This window comes from Notolabrus celidotus, chromosome 20, assembly GCF_009762535.1.
Source record: "Notolabrus celidotus isolate fNotCel1 chromosome 20, fNotCel1.pri, whole genome shotgun sequence".
Lineage (NCBI taxonomy): Eukaryota > Metazoa > Chordata > Actinopteri > Labriformes > Labridae > Notolabrus > Notolabrus celidotus.
The window spans coordinates 5,285,253-5,310,828 of NC_048291.1; the positions used below are offsets into that span (position 1 = coordinate 5,285,253).

At 38.5% G+C, this 25,576-nt stretch overlaps 3 protein-coding genes, 1 long non-coding RNA gene and 1 other non-coding gene across 6 annotated transcripts; 4 read left to right on the forward strand and 1 right to left on the reverse strand.

Moving 5' to 3' along the window:
• The first annotated feature begins 1,162 nt into the window (after positions 1–1,162).
• On the forward strand, positions 1,163–2,541 carry LOC117832085 (pentraxin fusion protein-like). Of its 2 annotated transcripts, none has more exons than XM_034711057.1 (4): positions 1,163–1,288; positions 1,390–1,462; positions 1,549–1,756; positions 1,937–2,541. In XM_034711057.1, the coding sequence occupies exons 2-4, from the start codon at positions 1,405–1,407 to the stop codon at positions 2,355–2,357; spliced, it is 687 nt and encodes a 228-aa protein (XP_034566948.1). In that variant the 5' UTR covers positions 1,163–1,288; positions 1,390–1,404; the 3' UTR covers positions 2,358–2,541. The 2 variants fall into 2 exon arrangements, with proteins under 2 accessions (XP_034566948.1, XP_034566949.1); XM_034711058.1 differs by having other exon boundaries at positions 1,242–1,300.
• Positions 2,542–6,800: 4,259 nt separating this feature from the next.
• Positions 6,801–8,540, forward strand: LOC117832086 (pentraxin fusion protein-like). Its single transcript, XM_034711059.1, has 4 exons — positions 6,801–6,850; positions 6,925–6,997; positions 7,514–7,721; positions 7,926–8,540. Exons 2-4 carry the CDS (start codon positions 6,940–6,942, stop codon positions 8,344–8,346), a joined length of 687 nt encoding a protein of 228 aa, XP_034566950.1. The 5' UTR covers positions 6,801–6,850; positions 6,925–6,939; the 3' UTR covers positions 8,347–8,540.
• A 1,604-nt stretch (positions 8,541–10,144) lies between these two features.
• On the forward strand, positions 10,145–13,305 carry LOC117832087 (pentraxin fusion protein-like). The gene is made up of 3 exons (XM_034711060.1): positions 10,145–10,233; positions 10,327–10,537; positions 12,759–13,305. Exons 1-3 carry the CDS (start codon positions 10,182–10,184, stop codon positions 13,162–13,164), a joined length of 669 nt encoding a protein of 222 aa, XP_034566951.1. The 5' UTR covers positions 10,145–10,181; the 3' UTR covers positions 13,165–13,305.
• A 4,557-nt stretch (positions 13,306–17,862) lies between these two features.
• trnat-cgu lies at positions 17,863–17,934 on the reverse strand. The gene has a single exon. It is a non-coding gene; the product is annotated as a tRNA-Thr (tRNA).
• Positions 17,935–18,491: 557 nt separating this feature from the next.
• On the forward strand, positions 18,492–21,646 carry LOC117832486. Its single transcript, XR_004635193.1, has 2 exons — positions 18,492–18,645; positions 19,701–21,646. It is a non-coding gene; the product is annotated as an uncharacterized LOC117832486 (long non-coding RNA).
• The last annotated feature ends 3,930 nt before the right edge of the window (positions 21,647–25,576 follow it).

The following is a 25,576-nucleotide window of genomic DNA, read 5'->3' on the forward strand; positions in this document are numbered from 1 at the left end:
ATTTGAATATACAAATGCACATATAAACTTGAATAAAAATGAATATAAATACATGTAGGAAAACAAATAATACTGATAGAAATACTACTAATAATAAAATAGATATTTTTACATACATATGCACATATAACTTAATGAAGAAGAAGAAGAAGAAGAAGAAGAAGAAGAAGAAGAAGAAATAATAATGATGATAATAAAGTGCACAGCAGTAAGCCGTCTACGGTGTTGTGGAATTTTCATATTCTTATATATGTGTATGTAAGAATGTTTAGCTATTGTATTCTTTCAGTCTAAGGGTCAACTTTAGAGTAACTTGATTCCCATGTCATCTGTGACAGGCGAGATAGTGTCAGGATAGTAGTTAAGGTCTCTCCCCCTGCTCCCGTCTTTATCTATGTGTTGTGGCCGACTTACTGTCTCCAGAACTAGAGCACAGGTCTTCCTCCCACTTGTTGTGTTCCTATTGTCCAAACATGGTTATCTAACTTTAGTGTCGTCTTCAGGGGGAATAAATACCATGCCAAGGGTTTTGTCTGTCAGAACTGACTTGGCATTGCACTGCACTCTCCTGCCTGTGTACTGTTATTTTATTTCTGCTTGGCCATGTTCTACATAAACTATTTCAACATAAGCCATCAGAGTCTCCTGAGTCTCCTGTGTCCAGTGTCCAGTTTGTTGCTGAATTCCATCGCAAATTGGCGTCACAAACAGGATCTTAACGACAAAGACTGGTAAGTGCAAACTTTTATTTGCTTTACCATGTCTGAGTCTGACAAGATTTAAAAGAAACTGTAATTGGGATTTAGAATTCTAAACTTGACACTTAGACTGAAAGAATACAATAGTTGAACATTCTTACATACACATATATAAGACTAAATGAATGAATGAATGGTTGGGTGGACTCGGTGCTTCAAGAAGAATCAGCAACTACGTTTTTGTTCCAAACTCTCGCCTTATATTGGAACTTCAGGCCAACAGATGATTGGTAACTTCAGGCCAACATGGTGGTTTGAAGAGTTCTAAAAAGCCACCAACATCCTCTTCTGCAAGCTGCAAAGTTTCATGCAGTTGACCTTTTTCAGTTGAGTGTTGCTCGCTGGAACAATGAAATTCATCCACCACCTTGAATTAAAGATGATTTCGTAAGCCAAGCATGATTTTTGCTAAAAGCGTAGCAGCATTTGTTTGCATGTCATTGTGTTGCAATCAGGGTGGAGTTGGGAAAACAACAACTTAAAGACTCATCAGTTTAGAAGGTCTGTAGCAGGATCTTTGAAGCTGCACGGTGAGTACACAGGTCATTCAAACTTTTACAGCTTTAAACGACTTTTCTTTCAAATGAACATGCATAAAACTTATAACCCCAACATTCTTTTCTTGTTGCAGGATTGCCAGGACAAAATGAAACTTGTAGCCGTGTTCCTCCTCATTGCCGCCACCTCGGTGTTGGCTAAAAATGGTAAACTGTCCATTTCTCAACATGCATTGTATGATCCTCAGCCTCAGCTCTCTGTGATCATTTGTTTTCTCCATCCTGTCTTTCAGAGAGACCCATCATCAAGACCTTGGTGTTCCCAGCTCCGTCAGTCGACAGCTATGTTGAGATGAAAGCCGAGAAACCCCTGAACATGAAGGCATTCACTCTGTGCATGCGGGTTGCTACAGAGCTTACTGGTGACCGTGAGGTCATCCTGTTTGCGTACCGGACTCAAGACCGCGATGAGCTGAATGTGTGGCGTGAGAGAGACGGCAGGTAGATCCCCACAGATCAAAATGTTTAATACAGACTATCTCTGCTGCTTTAATAATTGATATTTTACTACATCTTATTGATGAGACTTCTCTTCTTCATTGTGTTCTGTTTTATCATCTTGCACAGTCTGATGTTCTGTGCTGAAAGACGCATCCTTTACTGTTAAATATCTGTGTTTAGGTTGTCCCTCTACATGCACTCCAGTAAGGAACACGTCAGCTTCAAAGTGCCAGAGCTCGGAACCCTGTCGAACCACCTTTGCTTCACTTGGGACTCCTTGACAGGTGCGACTACCCTCTTCATGAACGGATATAGCAGCGTGACCAAAATCTACAATCAGGGTTACACTGTGCAAGCTGGGGGAAAGGTTATCCTCGGACAAGATCCAGATACCCTTTTGGGTAAATTTGCAGTCAATCAGAGCTTTGTTGGGGAGATTTCTGATGTGGACTTGTGGGACTCGGTCCTCTCATACAGCTCCATTCGTAATCTGGTCCACTGGGAGAGAACGAGCACTTCCCCATGGGCGAACATTCTGAACTGGGAAACCGCAAAGCTCACATATTATGGGAAGGTTAATACTGTCTATCATAGGGTGTAGTCAAGATGCTAAAAACATGACATGCTGGAATCATGTAGGCAATTTTGTAATGTCAAGAACACAATTAATGAATACCAAAAAGAAAACTAAAGTACACCTGTTTAACGTTCACATGTATCCACATGATGTTTGACTGGCTGACAATGTATTTCTTCTCACTTCAATAAACGCTTCTGCAAGCAAAGACTGTGTCGGTGTGATACGTGTTAGAAAGCAGCGTTCATGACTGCACTCATGCTTTGTGAAAATATGTTTTCAGATATTTGAAAGTACTTTGAATACTTAAAAGCAAGTGCTCCAGGACTTTAACTCAAGTAACAACTATGGCCCAATCTCAATGTCCACACTCAAACACTGACTTAAGGCTTAGGGCTGTCTCACTGTCAAATAAGTGTGAGAAAGATCTCTCACAGACTTTTTGAGCCCTTTAGGCCCCCTTTCCATAAGTGGGCATTTTTGCAGACTCCACTGAGACTTTTAAAAAGCATCTTAAGACACATTTATTTGTCATGGCTTTTGACCATCTTATGTTATTTGTTGTTATTTTGTCTGATTTAATTATTGTCTTTTTTGTTGCACATTGTGGGGAAATATTATCAGCAAGGATACCACACTGCTTCAAATTAACAGAGACTTTAAGGTTGTGAATGTTGAGCTGTAGCCGTGATGTTGAAACATGACATGCTGGAGGAAAGTAGGCCCTGTCCTAATGTCAAAGAGAGGTGATACAAAGCTCTGCAATGAATAGCAGACTGTACCAACATTACACCTGTATAACACCTGTGTAACATGATGTATGAATCATTGTGATGGCTGATTGTCTCACAAACACTTCAATAAACATGTCAGCTAGAAAAGATTGTGTTTGTGTGATATATTTGAGACACAAGGAATTAAATTCTTCATAAAGTCACCTTGACAGAAAAAAAACACTTCCTCTATGGTGAAACATCAAAGTTCATGCACTGTGAAGTTTTCACTAGTCATGACTAATCAGCTGAGGGTTTGACTAAAACCTGGAATGGCTTTACCATTTCTGGGTGAGTCAGCCCCAGTCATGATGATAGCTTCATCCTGAAAGTATTTCTAAATATAGTCATGAAACTTCTCACTTTGGCATCAAAAATAGGAGCTGAGCATGATGAGGCTTAATCTGATGCAATGCCAAACACTAATTATTTATTCAAAACATCTTTATTTGGTAATAACATAAGCAGCAAAATAACACATCTTCACATTCTGCTCATTCAAGGAGCGAGCGAACATTCTACATGACGGTTAGTGCGACTGCCTGTTTCATGGCGAAAGGTCAAGTTCTTACATTTCGATTAGAATCTAAAGTTGTTTCACAAGTCATAACTCTGTTCTCTGTTTTGAGTTACACTTTTAAAAATCATAACCTTTTTTGGTTATATTAACACAGGGTTTCTCTGTCCCCTCCCCCTTCCTCACATTAACAGAAAAAAAAAATTACCAACTAACAAATGACATTGTTGAAGTAATATTTTTTCATCTCAATATCTGTTTTTATTTGCAAAACTCAAACTTTAAAATACATGTCCAATATTCAACATATTTTGTGTGTTTTAAACAGAGTTATATATACATATATATATATAAAATAAACAAAAAATAATAATTATAATAATAATGAAAAATAGATATTTATACATACATATGCACATATAAACTCGAATAACAAAACATACATACTTGTATAACATAAATAGTTATAATAATATGTATGATAGTAAAATAGACATTTATACATATATGTGCACATATAAACTTAAATAAAAATACATATATACATGTATGAAAATTAATATTAATAATTATACTGATAATATTAAATAGATATTTGTACATACAAATGCAAACATAAACTTAAATAAAAATGAATATATACATGTATAAAAATAAATAAAACTAATAATAATAATAATAATAATAATAAGATTGATTTTTATACATGCATGTGCACAAATAAACTTATATATAAATGTATAAAAATAAAATAATGATAATAATAATAATGGTCACATAAATATTTGAATATACAATTGCACATATAAACTTGAATAAAAATGAATATAAATACATGTAGGAAAACAAATAATACTGATAAAAATACTACTAATAATAAAATAGATATTTTTACATACATATTCACATATAACTTAATTAAGAAGAAGAAGAAGAAGAAGAAGAAGAAGAAGAAGAAGAAATAATAATGATGATGATAATAGGGGTGAGCCCGACTAAGGATTTGCTTAGTCGAATCTGATTCATCAGATTTTGCCCATAGTCGACGAATAGTCAAATGTTTGTTGTTTTTCCTTATTGACCCAAAGTCTGCATGATAGTGACCGCATGACAATATTACACATAACCCTTTACAATTAAGAGACTCATTGCTTAAAGTTAAAGAGACAACAGAATATTATAAGCATAAAACTTAGATTTTTTAAATCTATATTGCAAAAACAACGAGGTGATGAAGGAGAGAAAACTCAAATAAGGCCACCATCTGTTAAAGATGGAACAACGCACCACTATAGAATAAGGAATCAGGAGATATTTAAACAGTGTTCACACAGTGGAGGGTAGTTTGTCCAACTTAAGGCTAAACATTTGAATAATGTTCAAAATCAATCCTGAACCAGCTGAAGGGTTTTAAATACCTTAGCAGTACCTTTTAAAACAGTCTTTCATCGTGTCTTTGTCCGCTTGAGTCTTTTCAAATTGTACGCGAGGAAAACCATCATGTGTACGGGCAGAAGTGAGCTCCTTGCTTTGTTGACTGTAAATCCTGTTACAGAGAATATCCTCTCTGATGGCGTGGAGGTGGATGGGATGCTGTGGATTGTTTTTGAGGGTTCAGACAGCTTTGGGTATTCCTGCTCGTTCTTTTGGCCCCGTACAGTTTTTGTGTGGTCCGGTAATCCTTGATCTCACAGCCCTCTTCATGAAGCTGCTCCTCATCTTCATCACTATTTTTTAGGATCAACTGAAGTTTTATTTTCTGACATTTTGAGCTGCCATGAACGTAGAAAGATGTAAAGGCCAGCTGAGGTACGTCTGCTCCACAGGTCCCGCTAAATGGTCCACCTTTAATTACCGGGGGAGATTTAATTACCACTTTAAGGAGATTTAACACTTCAAGAGCTGTTCTCAGAATTACATTAAATAAGTCTGTATTGATATAAAAATAGGCTAAATGAGACACTATTTTTACGGGAAACAGGAAAATAATGTAAAATTAGACATTGAGCACCCCCATGATTTGAATGGAATGATCCACGTTTCATATGCAAATATTCAACTATGAGATTGGCAGTCGACTAAGGCTTGTTAGAACGAATCGTCCAATATTCGACTATTTGGGGTCACCCCTAGATGATAAAGTCCACAGCAGTAGGCCGTCTACGGTGTTGTGGAATTTTCATAGTCCTATATATAGGTATGTAAGAATGTTTAACTATTGTATTCTTTCAGTCTAAGGGTCAACTTTAGAGTAACTTGATTCCCATGTCATCTGTGACAGGCGAGATAGTGTCAGGGTAGTAGTTAAGGTCTCTCCCCCTGCTCCCGTCTTTATCTATGTGTTGTGGCCGACTTACTGTCTCCAGAACTAGAACACAGGTCTTCCTCCCACTTGTTGTGTTCCTATTGTCCAAACATGGTTATCTAACTTTAGTGTCGTCTTCAGGGGGAATAAATACCATGCCAAGGGTTTTGTCTGTCAGAACTGACTTGGCATTGCACTGCCCTCTCCTGCCTGTGTACTGTTATTTTATTTCTCCTTGGCCAAGTTCTACATAAACTATTTCAACATAAGCCATCAGAGTCTCCTGAGTCTTCTGTTTCCAGTGTCCAGTTTGTTGCTGAATTCCATCACAAATTGGCGTCACTAACAGGATCTTAACGACAAAGACTGGTAAGTGCAAACTTTTATTTGCTTTACCAAGTCTGAGTCTGACAAGATTTAAAAGAAACTGTAATTGGGATTTAGAATTCTAAACTTGACACTTAGACTGAAAGAATACAATAGTTAAACATTCTACATACACATATATAAGACTAAATGAATGAATGAATGGTTGGGTGGACTCGGTGCTTCAAGAAGAATCAGCAACTACGTTTTTGTTCCCAACACTCGCCTTATGCTGGAACTTGAGGCCAACAGGTGATTGGTAACTTCAGGCCAACATGGTGGTTTGAAGAGTTCCAAAAAGCCACCAACATCCTCTTCTGCAAGCTGCAAAGTTTCATGCAGTTGACCTTTTGCAGCTGAGTGTTGCTCGCTGGGAAAATGAAATTCATCCACCTCCTTGAATTAAAGATGATTTCGTAAGCCAAGCATGATTTTTGCTAAAAGTGTAGCAGCATTTGTTTGCATGTCATTGTGTTGCAATCAGGGTGGAGTTAGGAAAACAACAACATAAAGACCCATCCATTCAGGTCTGTAGCAGGATCTTTGAAGCTGCACGGTGAGTACACAGCTCCATCAAACTGTAACAGCGTGCATTAAACTTATAACCCCAATGTTCTTTTCTTGTTGCAGGATTGCCAGGACAAAATGAAACTTGTAGCCGTGTTCCTCCTCATTGCTGCCACCTCGGTGTTAGCTAAAAATGGTAACCTGCCCATTTCTTAACATGCATTGTATGAATTTAACCTGTATGTTTTGTTTAGGACACCTGTGTTTGAGGGTTTGGTAAATGTTCGTGAAGAACGAATACAAAGAAACAAACAAGTTGATTAATTGAGACAGGATCCTTCATCAGCAGCTATTTTTATCGCTGATAGTTAAAATCATTTTTCATAAAAAGTCAAAATATTAAGTTCCAGCTTCTGAAGAATATATTTGTTTTATTCCCCTTCTTGATGAATCAAACCGTGTTTGAGTTTTTGATGTTTTGATCATTCAAATCAGATCATAGGGATCATTTCTCAAGACATTTTTAGGAGATTAAACTGCATGAAAAACACCTGCTTTAATTTGTTTCTACCCCTGAGGATGCATCAGCTTAAGAAAACTGATGAAACATCCTAACAAATGGTCTCATTAAGTTTAAAAAACAACGTCATTCCAACATATCACCAGTCGTTTTAGTGTGTGCATCACTCTCTTTCTCCATCCTGTCTTTCAGAGAGACCCATCATCAAGACCTTGGTGTTCCCAGCTCCCTCAGCCACCAACTTTGTTGAGATGGAAGCCAAGAAACCCCTGAACCTGAAGGCTTTCACTCTGTGCATGCGGGTTGCTACAGAGCTTACGGGTAACCGTGAGGTCATCCTGTTTGCGTACCGGACTAAAGACCACGATGAGCTGAATGTGTGGCGTGAGAGAGACGGCAGGTAGATCTCAACAGATCAAAGTGTTTAATACAGACCATCTCTGCTGCTTTAATGTTACAATGTCATTAAGCAGATGCTTTTTTAATGACTGACAGTCTCATTGATGAGACTTTTCTTCCTTGTTGTGTTCTGTTTTATAATCCTGCACGGTCTGATGTTCTGTGCTGGAAGACGCATCCCTTACTGTTTAATATCTGTGTTTAGGTTGTCCCTCTACCTGCACTCCAGTAAGGAACACGCCAGCTTCAAAGTCCCAGAGCTTGGAGCCCTGACAAACCACGTGTGCATCACTTGGAGCTCCTTGACAGGTGCGACTACCCTCTTCATGAACGGGTGGAGAAGCTTGACCAAAATCTACAAGAAGGGTTACACTGTGGAAGCTGGGGGAAAGGTTATCCTCGGACAAGATCCAGATACCCTTTTGGGTAAATTTGACTACTATCAGAGCTTTGTTGGGGACATTTCTGATGTGGACTTGTGGGACTCGGTCCTCTCAGACAGCTGCATCGTGGATCTGGCCGACTGGAAGAGAAAAACCGATTCCCCATGGGCGAATGTTCTCAACTGGGAATCCGCAAAGCTCACCTATCATGGGAAGGTTAATACTCTCTATCATAGGGTGTAGTCAAGATGCTAAAGACACGACATGCTGGAATCATGTAGGCAATGTCGTAATGTCAAGAATACAACGCTCTGCAATTAATAAATACCAAAAAGAAAACTAAAGTACACCTGTTTAACGTTCACATGTATCCACGTGATGTTTGACTGGCTGACAATGTATTTCTTCTCACTTCAATAAACGCTTCTGCAAGCAAAGACTGTGTCGGTGTGAAATGTGTTAGAAAGCAGCGTTCATGACTGCACTCATGCTTTGTGAAAATATGTTTTCAGATATTTGAAAGTACTTTGAATACTTAAGTATTTTTAAAGCAAGCAATTGACTCAAGTAACAACCAAGCAGCAACCTCCGGTCAAAAAATATAAGGCCAATGCGCAAGTGGTAAAAACTGTAGTTCATCGAGGATCAGCTTTAGGCTGGCTGAGGAAACACAGGAAACCACATAGACACCAATTCAAAAAAAGCCTATCTTTACAGCAGAAGTTAACATGTTTAAAGTTCAAAAGTTCAAAGTCCTCTTTATTGTCAAATAAACTGCAGTATGCACTAAACATACTGAGGATTTGATATTGTGTTTCTCTCTCAGACCCTAGCAATGACAACAACAGATAAGAAGGAAAGCTAGAAAAATATAAGAAGAAAGCTAATAAAATTATATAAATACAGTTTAAAACAGTGCAAAAACTTTGCTATAGTGCAATTTAAAAAAAAAAAGTGTGTGTGTGTGTTTCAGTCCTGAGGATGACAGACCTCAGCGTACATTTGGGGGTTTGGGTCAGTGACCGGGTTAAGCCTGTGAAGGGGGCACTATGGGAAGAAGGGGCAAAACAGGGAGAGAGCGAGATAGAGAGTTCAGCATCCTTACTGCCTGGTGGATAATTAATAATTATTTACAGCCTGGTACAAAAAATGTGTGTAGAGTGTAGTCTGGATAGATCATTTCTCGATCGGCACATACTGTACGGGGGGTGAATTTTTTCATAACACGGTAATTTCAAAGATATTGAGATTACGAGTCTTCCAATGAGAGACACAGCTGACTTGATTGACAGGCGCGAACACTGTAGCTGTAGCTGTTGGCGAGGAGACTCAAAGCCCGCCTCTTTACGTCACACTGGCTCGACAGCAGCAATATGGCTCCCGCTGACGATTGGCCTCAAAACAGCGCTTTAGAAACAGATGGCTGACGTCACGGATACTTTGTCTCTCCATGGTAACAACTATGGCCCAATCTCAATGTCCACACTCAAACACTCACTGAATTTGAGGCACGTTTGAGGCACGGGCTGTCTCACTGTCAAATCTTCAAGTGTGTGAAGGATCTCTCACAGACTTTTTGAGCCCTTTATGCCCCCTTTCTGCTTAGGGAGGACATTGAGAATTGGACCTATAACTTGTATTGGAGTATTTTTTGACCAGGAGGATCCATGCTTTGACTTAGATAATGTCCACCACTTTACATAATGCAAGCCTCTACATGCTTCTGCACCAAAATAATGCTTTTCCCATTCGGGGGGCTTGAGCCTATCCCAGCTGTCATTGGGTGAGAGGCAGTGTACACTCCAGACAGATAACTAGCTAAACAAAATTTAAAGAGCTAAATGTTGAGAAATAGATAGGGATCAATCAGATTTACTTCACTTTTTGAGTATACCTGAACTTTGTGAACATCTTCATGTTTACCTTTAGATCAATATTTCAGCCCTCTGGACCTGATATCCAGCTACAGCATGAGTTGAAGCAGAGAGGAATTTTGGGAAGTCACAACATAAAAGCCCACTGTTCAGACCTGACACTGTACCTTTGCAGCGGCACAGTGTCAGGTCATCGCGGACAAAATGAGACTAACAGAAGTTCTTTTTCTAATTGCCACCTCCACGGTGTTGGCAGGTGATTATGACTGAGTTTCCTCATCCATGTAAACCTGTTTTGTTACAAATTTAATGGGATTTATCTGCGAAATCTCTGTTTTCCGTCCATCAGGGAGCGTCACTGTTAAGTCCTTGGTGTTCCAGAGTGAGTCAGTTACCAACTATGTTGAGATGATCCCTCAGAAACCTCTGAACCTGGAGGCTTTCACTCTGTGCATGCGTGTAGCTACAGAACTCCCAACTGAGCAGCGTGAAATCATTCTGTTTGCCTACCGGACCCAGTACTATGACGAGCTGAATGTGTGGAGAGAGCTGGACGGCAGGTAGGTACTCACCTTGAAAACATACTAATAATATGGTCAGTGTTGCGCCAACAAAGGCAAAAGGGCTGTCAGGTATGTTTGAAAGAATAGGCAAATTATGCAAGTTTTTTTTTAAAGCTAGGGCTGGTAGTCACAGAATCAAGCCTGAATTTGAGTTAGAATTTTGTAGCATTTCCTCAGGACCCCATCTAACCCTCAATCTAAAATAAAAATAATATCAATAATATTAATGATAATTATAAGAAAATGATCAAATAAAAATTATCACAATGATAATAATAATAATAATAATAATAATAATAATAATAATAATAATAATAATATAATAATGATAAAAACAGAAATAATAACAAAAATAACAATTATCATTAAAATAAGAATGATAAAAATAAAAATGATTACTATAATAATAATTTAAAAAAGTTGATGAAAAAATGAACTATAATAATACTACTACTAATAATAATGATACTCTTTATTAATATAAACAGGGTTACTTAGTACCTTACAAGAAATAAACTAAAAGACAATAAAAGAGAAATGTGAGGAAGACAATTAAAAGGAGATAAAACAATGTTTGATGAAAAAATCTAATATAAATAGAATATTAAAACAATCAGAAATTTGAAATATAATATATTAATAATGCTGCAAGCGGCGATGAACGGGCCCTCGCACACCTGTAACCACCGCCTGATGTATGCCACCGCCTGATGTGCAGCAGGTGTTGCTGTGCTGCACTTTATGAGGCCTAGCCTGAAACTGTGAGCATACGCGTGCAGTTATCAGCATTGTGTACATTGCAGTACTGACTGTCACCAGTAAGTGCTGCTGTGACTTTAATGATGTTCTGAAGGATTGTTCATCACAGATCATTATAGGAAGAGTTGTGATCAGAAGCATTTTAAAAACAGGATCTGAAAATAAATACTACTTGTGTCTATTAGGTTCCGCTATTCATATGACTAACATGTGTATATCGACGAGTTCAGGCTGGGTGATCAAACATATCAAATTTGGAACAGATCAAATATTGTATCTAAAGGTCAGTACCATGTATTCCCAGAAGGTGGCGCTTTGGCTGTAGTTTATAAATGAGCCCATAGGTGTGTTGACGGTTGGACCCTGATCATGTTTTTCCAAATAGATTGATCACTGTATGAAGGAGCTATAAATGTTTCCTATTTCATGGGGAGACATCAAATTTGAGGCATCCCCAGAGACACACCCTTCAACGACAGGTCACAGTCTGACCAGTGATGCTTCATGAAGGTGTGAAGAGTGTCTCTGAGCACATTTGAAAAAGAAATGTTCAAAATAGGAGGAGCTATACATCACAAAGTAAACACGTGATTTCATGTTGCCAATAGGGGGCAGTATACAATGTAGGTGAATATTTGCATGCAGATGCGTTCAGACTGGCACACTTGTCATGCACGACTGATTTGGTGCTGATCCAACACTGTATGTAAGAGTTATTAAGGTTTAAAGTTTTTGGCAGATTGCCAAAATGACCTCCAACTTTGACTCCAACTTTGACCCTCTTCCACGCCCACACCCATTGACATCCAGATTTTCTTTTGGTAACTTTGAATGTGTTTACTACAGAATGTGCGTGGTTTGGACTTGATAGGGCAAAAGTTCTCTTAAATACGTACCCTTGTGAATTCAAGTGTCAGAATTTAGAAAAAAGATGGCTGACTTCCTGTTGGTGTTTCACCACGACATTGAGAGGCTTTTTTGTAGGTCTTGGTCTGATAGATATGGGGAAAAAACTTCATGCATGTAGGTTGAACCGTGTTGAGGGGCTGGCCTTTTCGAATGTGAAAAGTTGAAGGGGGCGCTATTGAGCCATTTTTGGGAGTTTTTTCATGGGGCCAGCAAAATAGCGAAACTTTCGCCCGACCTGATAAGTGTGTCAAGTTTGATGAGTTTTGAAGCATGGTGAAGGCTCCAAAAAGGCAATTTATTTTGGAGGTACAAGGAAAGAAATAGTGCCTTCGCTGACCTTGTTGGTGCTCGAGTCCTAGAATTGTAGCAAACCCGCCATTACAACTGAAGCACTCCATGCCTCTAGGGGGCGCTGGTTTGAAGTGGGTGGTGAAATTAGTCTAAGAGAGGGTATTTTGCTTTCTCATATTTCAAGCATAGACATAAAGTAACAATGTTAGAAGTCCATACTAAACGTCTACGGCTCTGCTAACTTGCACCTTGTGTTCAGGTTGTCTTTTTACCTGAGTGGAGAGGGAGTCTTCTTTAAAGCCCCCAAGCTCGGCGCCATGGAGACCCACCTGTGTTTCACCTGGGACTCCAGCTCAGGTGCAGCTAACGTCTTCGTGGATGGAAAGAAGAGCATTACCAAAATCTACAAGAAGGGTCACGCCGTGCGTAGTGGAGGAAAGGTTATCCTGGGACAAGATCCAGATAACTATTTTGGTGATTTTGAAGCCGGTCAGAGCTTCGTTGGGGAGATCACTGAAGTGAACATGTGGGACAATGTCCTCTCAGGCAAAGCGATTAGAACATTGTATGCCGGGGGAAGAGCAACCACGCCAAATGTTTTTGACTGGGAAAACACTGAGCTAAGAATTCAAGGGGAGGTGGGAGTGGTTACTCGTGAGCTGTAGCTATGATGCTTCATAATGGTACTGTGGTGGAGGAGAACGTGAAGCTATGCAATGGAGATCCATGTATGAGAAGAAACTGGTTTGTTGATGCAGGAACACGCTCAGCATTCTTGTTTTAACTGCAATAAAAAGATGTACCAATAATGTCTGTTGTGTTGAATTATTACAAAGTACCGTCAAACTAACAGGGGCCTGAATATCAGATCAATTAATCCATTGCAAACACCAGTCTGCCTAATGACAAAACATCAAGTGCATGAAGGATCTCTCTCAGACTTTCTGAGCCCTTTATGCCGCCTTTCCCTAAGTGGGCATTTTTGCACACTTAAGGCTGATTTATACTGCGTTGAATCAACGGCGTACCCTACGCCGGGGGTCCGCGTAGCTCCCGTACCTACGCCGTGGCCTACGCACGTAGCTGACGTGCACCTCCTCCAAAATGTGACTCCCCGTAGAGCCGACGCGGACCGCAAGCTCTGTGATTGGTCCACTCGGCGGCTTTGTTTTTCCTGCATTTACAACACTTCCGGGATCCCGGACATCGGCCGCACATCGGCCATGTATTTCATCTCCTCCTCTCTATTCTTCATGTAATCATGTCTGTATGATAAACAGCAACATGTATCAGCTGTAGATTAACATAACACGCTCTGAAACTTGGTGGAAAAGTAAACAGAGATCGTAGCGGGACCGGAAGCAGGCGGTCGGCTATCAGAGAGACCGCACTGCCCTCAGGCGTTTCAGCGGAGAATTGCTGCACGACACGGACACATCGACGCACAAGTATGTGGGGCTCATGTACGCGTCAGCCCCTGCTGCGTAGGGGAGACGCAGAAGTATAAATCAGCCTTTAGTGTAAGGGAATTACCCAGAGTTCATAGCATAGTGACGTGAAACACAGGATTCCCAGGGGAAGGCTGTGAGCATGGAAGTGTAAATGAACGCCATAACATGAAATAAAAAAAGAGATAAAAAACGGACATTTGCCCGTTAAGTATAGACATAGAAAACAGCTTTAATCAGCCTTAATATTTTTATCTACACATATATAAGATAGATAAGATAAGATATTCCTTTATTTTATTTAAAGTGTTGCAGCAGCAAAGTAGACAGTGCAAAACAGTATAAAGTAAACAAGAGCATATGAAAAGTTCATTTGCAAAAACAGATAACTTACTTTTAAAGAAATTAAAAATGTTTCAAAAACTTTTTGTTTTTGTTATACTAGCTTTAGGTATTATCAATCAACTGAAGTTGGGTGGCTTTGACTAAGTCAAAATGACATTACTAATTAGAGATATCTTAAAAATGTAACTTTATTCAAAATCTATATTAAAAAGAAATGTTATAAAAACAGAGTTATCTGTTTCTGCAAATGAACTCTTCATATATAGCAATTATTTAAAAGTTATTAGGAATTGAAATTAAAGAAGTAGAAATAAGCATATCTTATGATGTATACACACAACTAAATAACTAAATTAAAAAATATTTACAAAACAAGTGACGTGGTGAAAAATGTGCACAGACTTGTAGCATAGTATAAAACAATGTACAGAACTGAAAAGATGGGTAGAAAAAAAGTATTGCACATGTGAGAAGAGAGGGATGAGTAATTATTGCACGTTAATAAATAGATGGGGTAGATATTGCACATGAGTCCGTTTTGGTGAGGTTATTGTTGTTGATTGTAAAGTCTGATCACTGCAGGAAGGAAAGACCTGCAGTATCTCTCCATGAGACACCACGGGTGAAGAAGTCTGTTACTGAAAGAGAAGATAGCTTTGATATCATTCTCCTGTCAGCCAGCACCTCCACAGAGTCCAGCGGGCAGAAGAACCCCCTCCACACCAAAAGACCTGAGTCTCCTTAGCAGAAGGAACAATTTGGGGCTCAGTGTCTTGCCCTTCGGCCTGGGATCGAAGGTTGGACTCAAACTGAGAGACAACTGGCTACTGATCTTTACACTGGCTTCCTGTCTGTCAGAGAATAGACTTTAAAATCCTGCTGATGGTTTATAAAGCACTGAATGGTTTAGGCCCAAAATACATTGCTGATCTGCTGCTACTTTATGAACTGCCTCGAGCTCTGAGGTCATCAGGTACTGGTCTGCTTTTAGTCCCAAGAGTCAGAATGAAACACGGTGAAGCAGCGTTTAATCATTATGCACCACATATCTGGAACACACTTCCTGAAAGGTGCAGGTCCGCTCCAACTCTCACCTCTTTTAAATGAAAGATTAAGACTTTTTTATTTGCCACTGCCTTCCTATCTTAGCTCATTTTAACCCACTTTAAATTAAACTTTTAATGTAATTTTTAATATATTTCTAATTTTCCTTTTCTTTTCTGTTTAATTATAATTGTCATTTTAATTGTGTTCTTTTATTCTTGTCTGAATGTCTCCAATGCTTTTAATGTTTTAATGTAAAGCACATTGAGTTGCCCTTGTGTATGAAATGCGCTATACAAATAAAACTGCCTTGCCTTGCCTTGCCTTACTGAACCAAACCGCCCTCAAAAAATAAAAACAATATATCACTTTTTTCAAGATACGTGGACTTTGTATTACCCCCTCCATGTTTGCCTTAGATCAATATTTCTGCCCTCTGAACACAGTTATCATGCAGCCCTGTTTAATTGGCACCTTGCCTGATATCCAGCCACAATATACAGGTTGTGTCCTCTTTCATTATTTGCATAGAAGTTGTAACAGGGGTACCTTTGCAGAGGCACAGTTTCAGGTCATATAAGGACAAAATGAGACTTATAGAAGTTCCTTTTCTCTCCGCCACCTCCACCGTGTTCGCAGGTGATTATGACTGATTTCACTCTTGTCTTATTTGAATTCCTCTTCGGTGTCAACGTCATGTTTTATCAAGTAAAGGATATTTACCTTCATATTTAAACAGTGGTGGAAGTATACAGCTTCATTACTTAAGTCAAAGTATAGATCCTTGAGGTCATACATGACTCCAATACAAGTGGAAGTTGTTACTTGAGTTAAAGTATTTTAAAAATACTTAAATATTCAAAGTACTTTTAAAAATATCTCAAAATGTATTTTCACAAAGCATGAGTGCAGTCAAGAATGCATGGGTGTACATTCTGCTATGTTCTGTTGATCTAGAAACCATGATTTCATATCTAAAAAGAATACCATGAAATATATAAACTAAGTTACTACAAGCACAGACAAGTTTCAAATGTTCATCTGGATTCAAAGCAGTGTGTTAGCTACAGACCTCCACATGCCATCTCAGGTTAGATGCTGATGTTTTGAAGGCTGTGATGAAGTTTGTGTGGTAAACAGATCAGAGACTTACAACAATACGAATCATTCTTTATTACAAAACCTCAAACCTGGGTTTAAAATATGGCCGTAGTCCTCAGGTAGAGAATCATCATCCCTCTCGACTTGAGCCATTATCACCACGACTAAATGAACGGACTGATCTCAGTAACGTTTGATCTACGCTCAACCGAGGTAGGGCTACACCATAAAGACAAACCAAACACAAGTTTGGCATAGAGTAACCTACAACGTAGGCAATGTGGATAAATACAATTTTGGTGCTTGCTCCCTCCAAATTTTAAATTATCATCTACAAAGTTCACAAATGGACATTAAAAACTTAAAAACTGAAAGCTCTGAATAAATGTTAATTTTTAGCACTTTATGGTCAATATCACTGCCTCATTTGTGTTCATAAAACTTCTAAAGTGTGTAAATGCCTTTTACCGCCCCTGATGAAGCCTATGAACAGTATAGGCCTTAAAGAGAAATTGGCACTAGTCTATAGCAGGGGTTCCCAAACGTTTCAGCCTGTGGCCCCCAAAATATAGGTGCCAAAGACTCACGACCCCCCACTGTCCCTTTAAAGTGATTTAATGTGGCTTCCTTTAGCTGGTCTGCAGAAAATGACCCTACCTATATGAGCATGTGTCTGTGTTTCCTGTGCTGTTATGAATTAATCTACTGCTACTGATGCTTTTGATATTCACTGTTCACTAACACTAAACTTAGGAGTCATCTGGCAAAAAGAAAGGCAGAAAACTCATTACATTTTCTATTTTCAAGGTTTTCTTTCAACTTTAGCATCTATTTTTGTTGATATTTTTTACTTTAATGGGTCAAATGTACTATGTAAAAAACATGTAAAACATCTCACAACCCCCCATTTGTGTCTTGTTCCCGACCCACACTTTGGGAACCCCAGGTCTATAGAATAATAATAAAAAACAACCCCATAACTTTTCTATACAGTGGTCTGCTGGGGAGCAGGAAGCACAGAGAGGGACAGAAAAAGACTGAACAGACTGGTCAGGAGGGCCAGTTCTGTCCTGGTTCTGTTCTCTGGACTCCATAGAGGAGGTGGAACATCCATCATGGACAATCCCTCTTACATGAGACTGTGGGGTCCCTGAGCAGCTCCTTCAGCAGCAGACTCCCGTTAGTGAGCTTCATTTTATGTTATATTCACATTTGTCATATATTGAGAATGTGATGCTTAGGCACCCTCTAGTGGACTTGAAAGGAGTTTGTGATTCATGAAATAATCATTTGAATTTTTTGACTATTGGAAATAAGGGAAAGCACATTTCTTGCAATGGAATGTATCTGTTTTTCAGTGACTGTGTTGGTTTTATCTCATATTACCGACTTTAGAAAAGGAAGATGTCACATTTACACCTCGACAGGCACGGACGGGGTTCGAACCCGCGATCTTCGGTTTACGAGACCGACGCCTTACCACTTGGCCACCGCGCCTGGCAGTATGAAAAGGGCGGAGTTTAGCAATTTAAACGTAATGTAAAACATATGGCCGCTATATCGTAATTTTTTTTCATATCATTATCATGTTAATTCCATGTTTAAGTCACAAAAAGGGGAAAATATGTACACCAAACTCCTTTCAAATTTCAAACGATTTTCAGTAATTTGGGCTAAACAGGCTTATTCCACTTTTTGATTAAATTAAAATAATTCAATCTGATATGCAAAGACTCAAGGCAAAATTCGGCGTATTCCATTACAATTTTAAAGTTATACAAAAGTGTTGAATGGGTTTCTACTGTCCTGTCTTTTTTAGTTTTTCTGTCCACCAGTTTTTCTAACTTACATTGCAGTACCTGATGATGTGAAGCCTTTAAAAATGAAAACACACCTTGACAAGATGCTTAACTGGCGCCGAATTACTCAGCTAACAAGTCTTGTACATTATTAAAGCATTAAGTCATATTTCAGCTTTTATTTTTCAAGATAAGTGAAGTTTTTAAAGTCTTCAATTATCTAAATGAAGTCCGGCGTACCTTGCTGCTAAAGCGCAGAAACTCCTCACAGTTAGTGCGCACACCCGGAAGTAGCTGAAGTAGCTCTCGGCAGCTGGTGTGACTCCTGCCTGAAACATGATGCTAACAGATGAAACAGGATGATGGGGAAGTTTTGAGGTGCTCGTGAATATCAGAAGCAGTCCATGCTGTAAGTAAGACTGTATCTGATAATCTGTGCTAGCTTTAAGGGGAGAAACTAGCCTGTATGCTAGCTAACGTTTTGACTAGCCTGCTAGCAGAAGAGTAGATCTGAATAGTTTCTGAGCAGGGTACTTTGTAGTCTTAATATTTAGGCACCTCTTCTGATAATAGCAGTCTTCATACTTTGGGATATTTTATTTTTGTTTAAATAGTTCCAGCTGTCCAACAAACTGTGTCACACACGAAAAACAAACAGTTAAAACATTGCAAACAAACATGCTAACATATCAAGGTAACTTGAATAGATATTTATGAGCTATTATTTACATTTGCACAGAATGTAAAATAGATTAAGGCTTGAATTTGACTTTTCTTTTATAATTAATGCTTCATATTGATCAATTAAAACAAGATAAACTTCTCATTTTAGTCCCAGAGCTTTAAAGTGGGATGAAACTATTTAATTATCAGTTACAACCTCTTGTTGAGATAATGTAGTAGAGAGAATAGAATGTACTTTATTCATCTCCAAAGGGGGAAATTCAGGTGTCTGGCAGATAAAATTATAACAATCATATAAAACAAGTAATACAGGTGTCTGTCAGCTCATCTCCCATTGGCTAGGGAGTTATGAAGCCTAGTGGCTGCAGGGATGAATGATTTTCTGTATCTCAGAGAGATGAGCCGTCCACTGTTGCTGTTTCTCTGGTCCACAAAGAAGTTGTGAAGTGGATGATCTGTGTAATTTAGAATGGCCTCTAGCTTCTTCTGTGTGCATCTCTCCACCACAGCCCCCAGTGAGTCCAACCGGGTTCCAATCACAGTGCCAGGTCTTTTCACTAGTTGTCCTGTCGCCTCTCATCCTTGTGTTTTATACTCCTCCCCAGCATACTGCATCATAGAATAACACACTTGCCACCACAGACTGATAAAACATCTGCAGCATCTTTCTGCAGCGTTCTAAGGATCTGAGCCTCCTTATGAAAAAGAGGCGGCTCTGCCCCTTCCTGTAGAGTGCATATAATAATATAACAGAGACACTTCTTTGTGTTCTGATCCCAGTCTTTGACAGAGTCCGTCTCACCTGCAGCTGAGCCCGCCTGCCCCTCCTCCCCTCACCTGCTTCATCATGCCGCTGATCGTGGACGCTGTGTGGGCGATTTGGAGCATCGGCGCTGGCATCTACGACTACTTCCACACCAGTGCCATGGAGGAGAGGATCGACACGCTGGAGAACGTCCTCTCCATCCACCAGTTTGTGATCGCCGGCTTGTCGGCAGGCCTCATCCTCCTCATGACCTACATACTGTGGAGAAAACACTGAAAACCGCCACTCGGGGCCGAGCACCAAATACATATCCATTTGTGGCAGGATGTCTGATACCTGGGGAGGTTTCCCATCTCATGAAAGCTCAACGGACAGTTTGGATTATCTGTCTGCTGACGGGCAACCAAAACAGAGTATGATAGACTCCTTCAACGTGCAGTTTCTTGCTGCACTGGGTGCTTGGCCTGTCTATCCATTTGTCTGTCTGTCTCTGTTTGGGTGTTAAATAGGCTTGAGTAATACTTTTACAAAACCATAGCGGCTTCCGAAGGCAACTTTGCACTTTTACATTTTTGGCAGAGCTTTAACAACCTCATTGCGTAGAGAAACACTCATTCGTTTGACATTTCCCCCTCGTTTGATAAGGGATGAAGAGTCTTTTTTTTCCCTGTAATCACATGAGGACAGCGTAATTACCTCTCGGGTCATCAGTGGTTTTCTCATGTTTACAAATTAACCTTATTTTTCATACAATATCTGTTTTATTTGTATGTATCAGAATCTCTAAGGTCATTATTTGGGAACCCAGAAGGAACTATGTGTTTGTCCTTACGTTAGAACTTCTGTTATCATCATCATGACTGTATTTTCTGTCTGTTTAGATAACAAACGTTGGTATTTGCCTCTTTATGCTGAAGCTGAGATGAACAGTCCTAAACTGAGAAACTTATCATCCAATAATCAGCTAGGTATTTGTGATTGTGTTATGCAAAGGATCAGATTAAAAGAACACAGGAAAAACACAACTGTTAACTCTGATCTCAGATTTTAAAGGGTAATTTAACACTTATGAATCTCAGATTTCTTCCTATTACTGAAAGGGCAGCCTCTGTTGAATTTTGGGTGTTTTCCACCGCCAATATGCCAAAATGCAATGGTGCATATTTTGTAGAAAGTATGGCATCATTACCTTTCATCAACATGCCCTTTCTGTGTTAAATCAGTTGCCTCGCAGCAACTTTTGAGGACTTTAAAAGGAGACGTGAAAGTGATGAACAACTCAAGGCAGTCAGTCTGGAGGCTGTTAAGGGAGCTTTTTAACTGTCACAGTAAGAGACCCAATCAGAATATTAGATTTTACTTCCTGTAAAATACAGTTTTTATATTAGCAAAGCAAAACATGATAATTAAGTTGTGATCCTGAGAAAGCAGTCCTGAAGATGTGATCAAAAAAGATGAACACTCTTTCCAGGGGGATTATTTTCCACTCATGTATCTCTTGATCATCACCTCTGTCCGACTATAATGCAAAGAGGTTGTCAGCATGTGGCTCCCCCTGAGAAAGGCGTGTTTGAGGTTCGCTGAGGCTGCTAACTTTGGCTGATCTCTGATGAGCACAAAACACTTGGTACTTATAAAGTCAGAAAACAGGGAGTAATTCAGTCTTCAGGTGTTTGTTTCTCATGCTGCGCAGAAGGGATTGAAGATGGAGGTTACTGTATTTATTTAGTGTCGTCTCTTGTCTCTGAAAAAGGTGTGTGTTGTTTAATTTTAAAAATGTGTTTACAGTCTGGTAACTAACTCTACTCTAGGTTCTCTAACAAATTGATGACAAGAATGGTTGAATGATTTAGTCAAATGTGGGTCAGGTTGGGAATCATTGTGTGTACTGTCTGCTCTACTGTATGTTACTCTGAAAAACCACTACCATGGCTTATAATAAAGGGAATATGTTTGACTACTTTGAGTCCAAGCTGCTCTTTCTCCTGCTTGTTTGTGTATTTATTATTGTTTGTGTACATAATCCAGAAGCTTAAGAGGAATCTAACTTTCTTCATAATATCAGAAATTATTTAATGCAGGTAAAAAACATGGGGACAGTGACAATGCACTTATTTATACAGCTGTCACTTTTGCAAAATGACTTAATCTAGCTTCAATAATAGATTTTACACCTCACTGTAAAAACTGCCTCCTAAATCGTGATGATGTGACATCTGTACCAAGATTTACAGATCAGAACATCCAAATCCATGATCCATTTCCAATGCATTTTACTGCGGCTTCTATCTTTATGGTTTGGATGGTTTTCAATGCTGCAAAATCTGTGCTGTGAAAGCAGGAAATCAGAAATAATCAGTCTTTTTCATTATACAACATGGCCACGATTTATGGAAGCATATATGTAACTAATTTAAAATGAAAAGGCAAATTTGAAAATGAAATTGCATTAACAGAAATGCTTTTTCATTTTCTTATGTGCGCATTATTTGACTCATAAATAAAATGAATATTCAATAATCCTATTTGCATTTAAATTTTCATCTTCAACAATGCTAATTATGTTACACAATTAAAATGAAACATTAATTTCATTTTAATTTAGTTACATATGTGCTCCATAACGATTAGGGACTAAAAAGGACAGGATTTCTTATGTCGGTGCCCCTCTGATCTGAAAATTCATCAACATAATAAGTAAATAAATAAAACAAACCTGTGACATTGATTTCTTTGCTCTGTACCCACTTGTGGACTCACAGCAGAGTGGAAATATGTTTAGGGGCTGTGTGTGCTCATGAGCTATTTTTATCCTCTGGTTTGTGGTTTAGACTTGTAAAGTAGTGTTATGCTCATTTTGTAATCACTTTCTATGATGTTCTTTGTAAGCATGCAGGAAACCCTGATTTCTCTTAATTTTCACAAGCAGTTTTATAATTTTTAGGGTCTATTCCTGAGTTTTTGTCTCAAGATGTGATCATTAATTTCTGGATAATGAGGTGAATTTAGCAACACAGCACATTTACTACTATTTTTAAATTCTTTTCATAATAATTCATAAAATATATATCACAAAAACACAGTTGGTAACACTTTATTGAGTTATCTCTGTGTTCTAGATAGAAAAAGCTTTTATTTAAAACTTTTATATTCTTAAATTTATAATCAATTTGACAATTCTTATACCTAGTTTGACATCCTGTAGGCGGCAAACACACCTCTGCCTTCCCCTCCTGCTTCTTCTTTGTGCGATAACATCAGCCAAAAATCCTGACCAATCAGAGCACGAGTCTCTACAAACAAGCAAGCTGATTGGTCGGAGCTGTAAGAAGGCGGTATCTTTCAATACGAGTCAAAGTAGGAAGCTTCAGGAAACGTTTGTCAAAGCCAAGAAGGGCGGAAGTCAAATAGCCGGCCCTTTCAAAATAAAACATAAGCACGATTAATCTGATCACATTTTCAGCAAATATGTGCACAACCTAGTGTGTGTTTCTATTGAGACGTCTTATCAGTTGTAAATAGGGTCACATATGTCCACGACGAATGACTGCAGATGTTTTTATAGCAACAGACTTTGAATCAGATTTTATTTTGAAAACGTTAACCGGATATTATTTTTAATTCTGTTACGTTTACACTACCGTTAAACCAACTTGCCAACAAGCGCTTTGACTGTTTTAAATCGAATTTTCATTAAACTGTGGCATCTGAATCCCTTAAAAGTACACATAGTCTTTGGTGAAGCAGTTGTCGTTTGGTTCCAACTCTCAAAGTCTTAATTAATGAAGTCCAAGAGGGGGACGATGCTAACTACTTAGCCCGGGGTTGCTGCTAGCTGGCTACGGAAGTTAGCCGGTTAGCAAGCAGGCTGGTGGTGTTCTGTCGAGTTTTGCTGCTTGTTCGAAAGATGCCACCCTGCCGCGACAGTGCAGGGATTTTCAATTCGCGCTGTTTATGTTAATGAATATAAACTGAAGCAAATGTACTTTGAAGACATCGCGAGTATGTTTTGTTACTCTTTTACAAAACTTTTAACAATAAAAATCAAGAGTAGCGTTTTTCAATTTATTAAATCCCTTATCAACTAATACTCTATTGAAGCAATGTGTACAGTGGCCCTGAAGTGCAAAACACAACGGCCATTCAGAAAACACAAAAGCAAATCAGAAAACAGTACAGCAAATCTGAAAACACTGCAACAAATCAGAAAACACAACAACAAATCTGAAAACACTACAACAAATCAGAAAACAGTACAGCAAATCTGAAAACACTGCAACAAATCAGAAAACACTACAACAAATCAGAAAACACTACAACAAAACAGAAAACACAACAGCAAATCAGAAAACACTACAACAAATCAGAAAACACTACAGCAAATCTGAAAACACAACAGCAAATCTGAAAACACTACAGCAAATCAGAAAACACTCAGCATTCAGGGTACCAATTTCATCCGGTTTGGTTAATGTAGTAGTGTTTTTTGATTTGCCATAGTGTTTTCTACGGTGGCCCTGAAGGACAAAACAAATTTACAAAAGATGAAACACTTTTACAAAGTTGGAGACACATTTACATATTAGAAAACATTTTTACATTTTATAAAACAAAATTACAAAATCAAAACACTTTTTACCAAGGCCAAAACAAATGTTCATTTAAGAAAACAAATTTACAAAATCTAAAAAACACTTTACAAGCGGTGAGACAATTTTAGAAACGACGGAACACTTTTACCATTCCTGAAACTAATTTACATTTATTTTTAACTGAAAGGGAATGTATCAAACACCGGAAGTGATCCGGTACCAAACGGAGTACCAGTACCAAATAGAGTACCAGTACCAAACGGATTACCAGTACCAAACAGAGTACCAGTACCAAATGCTGCTCCGTTTGGTTTCTCTCCATCCAAACAAACTAAATGACCCCTCACTCGATCACTCCCGGATCACTTCCAGTATTTGGTACCTTTTCCATTAAAAATGAATGTAAATTTGATTCAGAAATGGTAAGAGTGTTCCGCCTTTTTCTCTCACCAGTTGTAAAAGAGTTTTTTGATTTTGTAAATTTGATTTCCAAAATGTAAATTTGATTTCCAAAATGTAAATTTGATTTCCAAAATGTAAATTTGATTTCCAAAATGTAAATTTTTCTCCAACCTTGTAAAAGTGTTTCATCTTTTGTAAATTTGTTTTGTCCTTCAGGGCCACCGTAGTTTTCTGAATCACCATTGTGTTTTCTGAGTTGGAGTAGTGTTTTCTGATTTGTGTTTTCTGAATTGCCGTTGCGTTTTTCAAGGATTCAAGGTTTTTTATTGTCATACCAATACAAGCTGTCGCATGATATGGAACAAAATTCCGTTTCTCAGGTTCCGCATTGAGCCAAAAAAAGAGCATACAATTAAGGGAATTGTCGTTGCGTTTTCTGAATTGCAGTTATGTTTTCTGAATTGCAGTTATGTTTTCTGAATTGTGTTTTCTGAATTGCCGTTGTGTTTTCTGAATTGCAGTTGTGTTTTCTGATTTGCAGTTGTGTTTTCTGATTTGCAGTTGTGTTTTCTGAAATGCCCTATTGTTTTTTGATTTTCTGTTGTGTTTTCAGAATTGCTGTTGTGTTTTCAGAATTGTGTTTTCTGATTTGCAGTTGTGTTTTCTGAATAGCCGTTGTGTTTTCTGAGTTGCCGTTGCATTTTCTGAATTGCAGTTGTGTTTTCTGAGTTGCCATAGTGTTTTCTGAATTGCAGTTGTGTTTTCTGAATTGCCGTTGCATTTTTTGAATTGCTGTAGTGTTTTCTGAATTGTGTTTTCTGAATTGCTGTAGTGTTTTCTGAATTGCAGTTGGGTTTTCTGAATTGCAGTTGTGTTTTCTGAATTGCAGTTGTGTT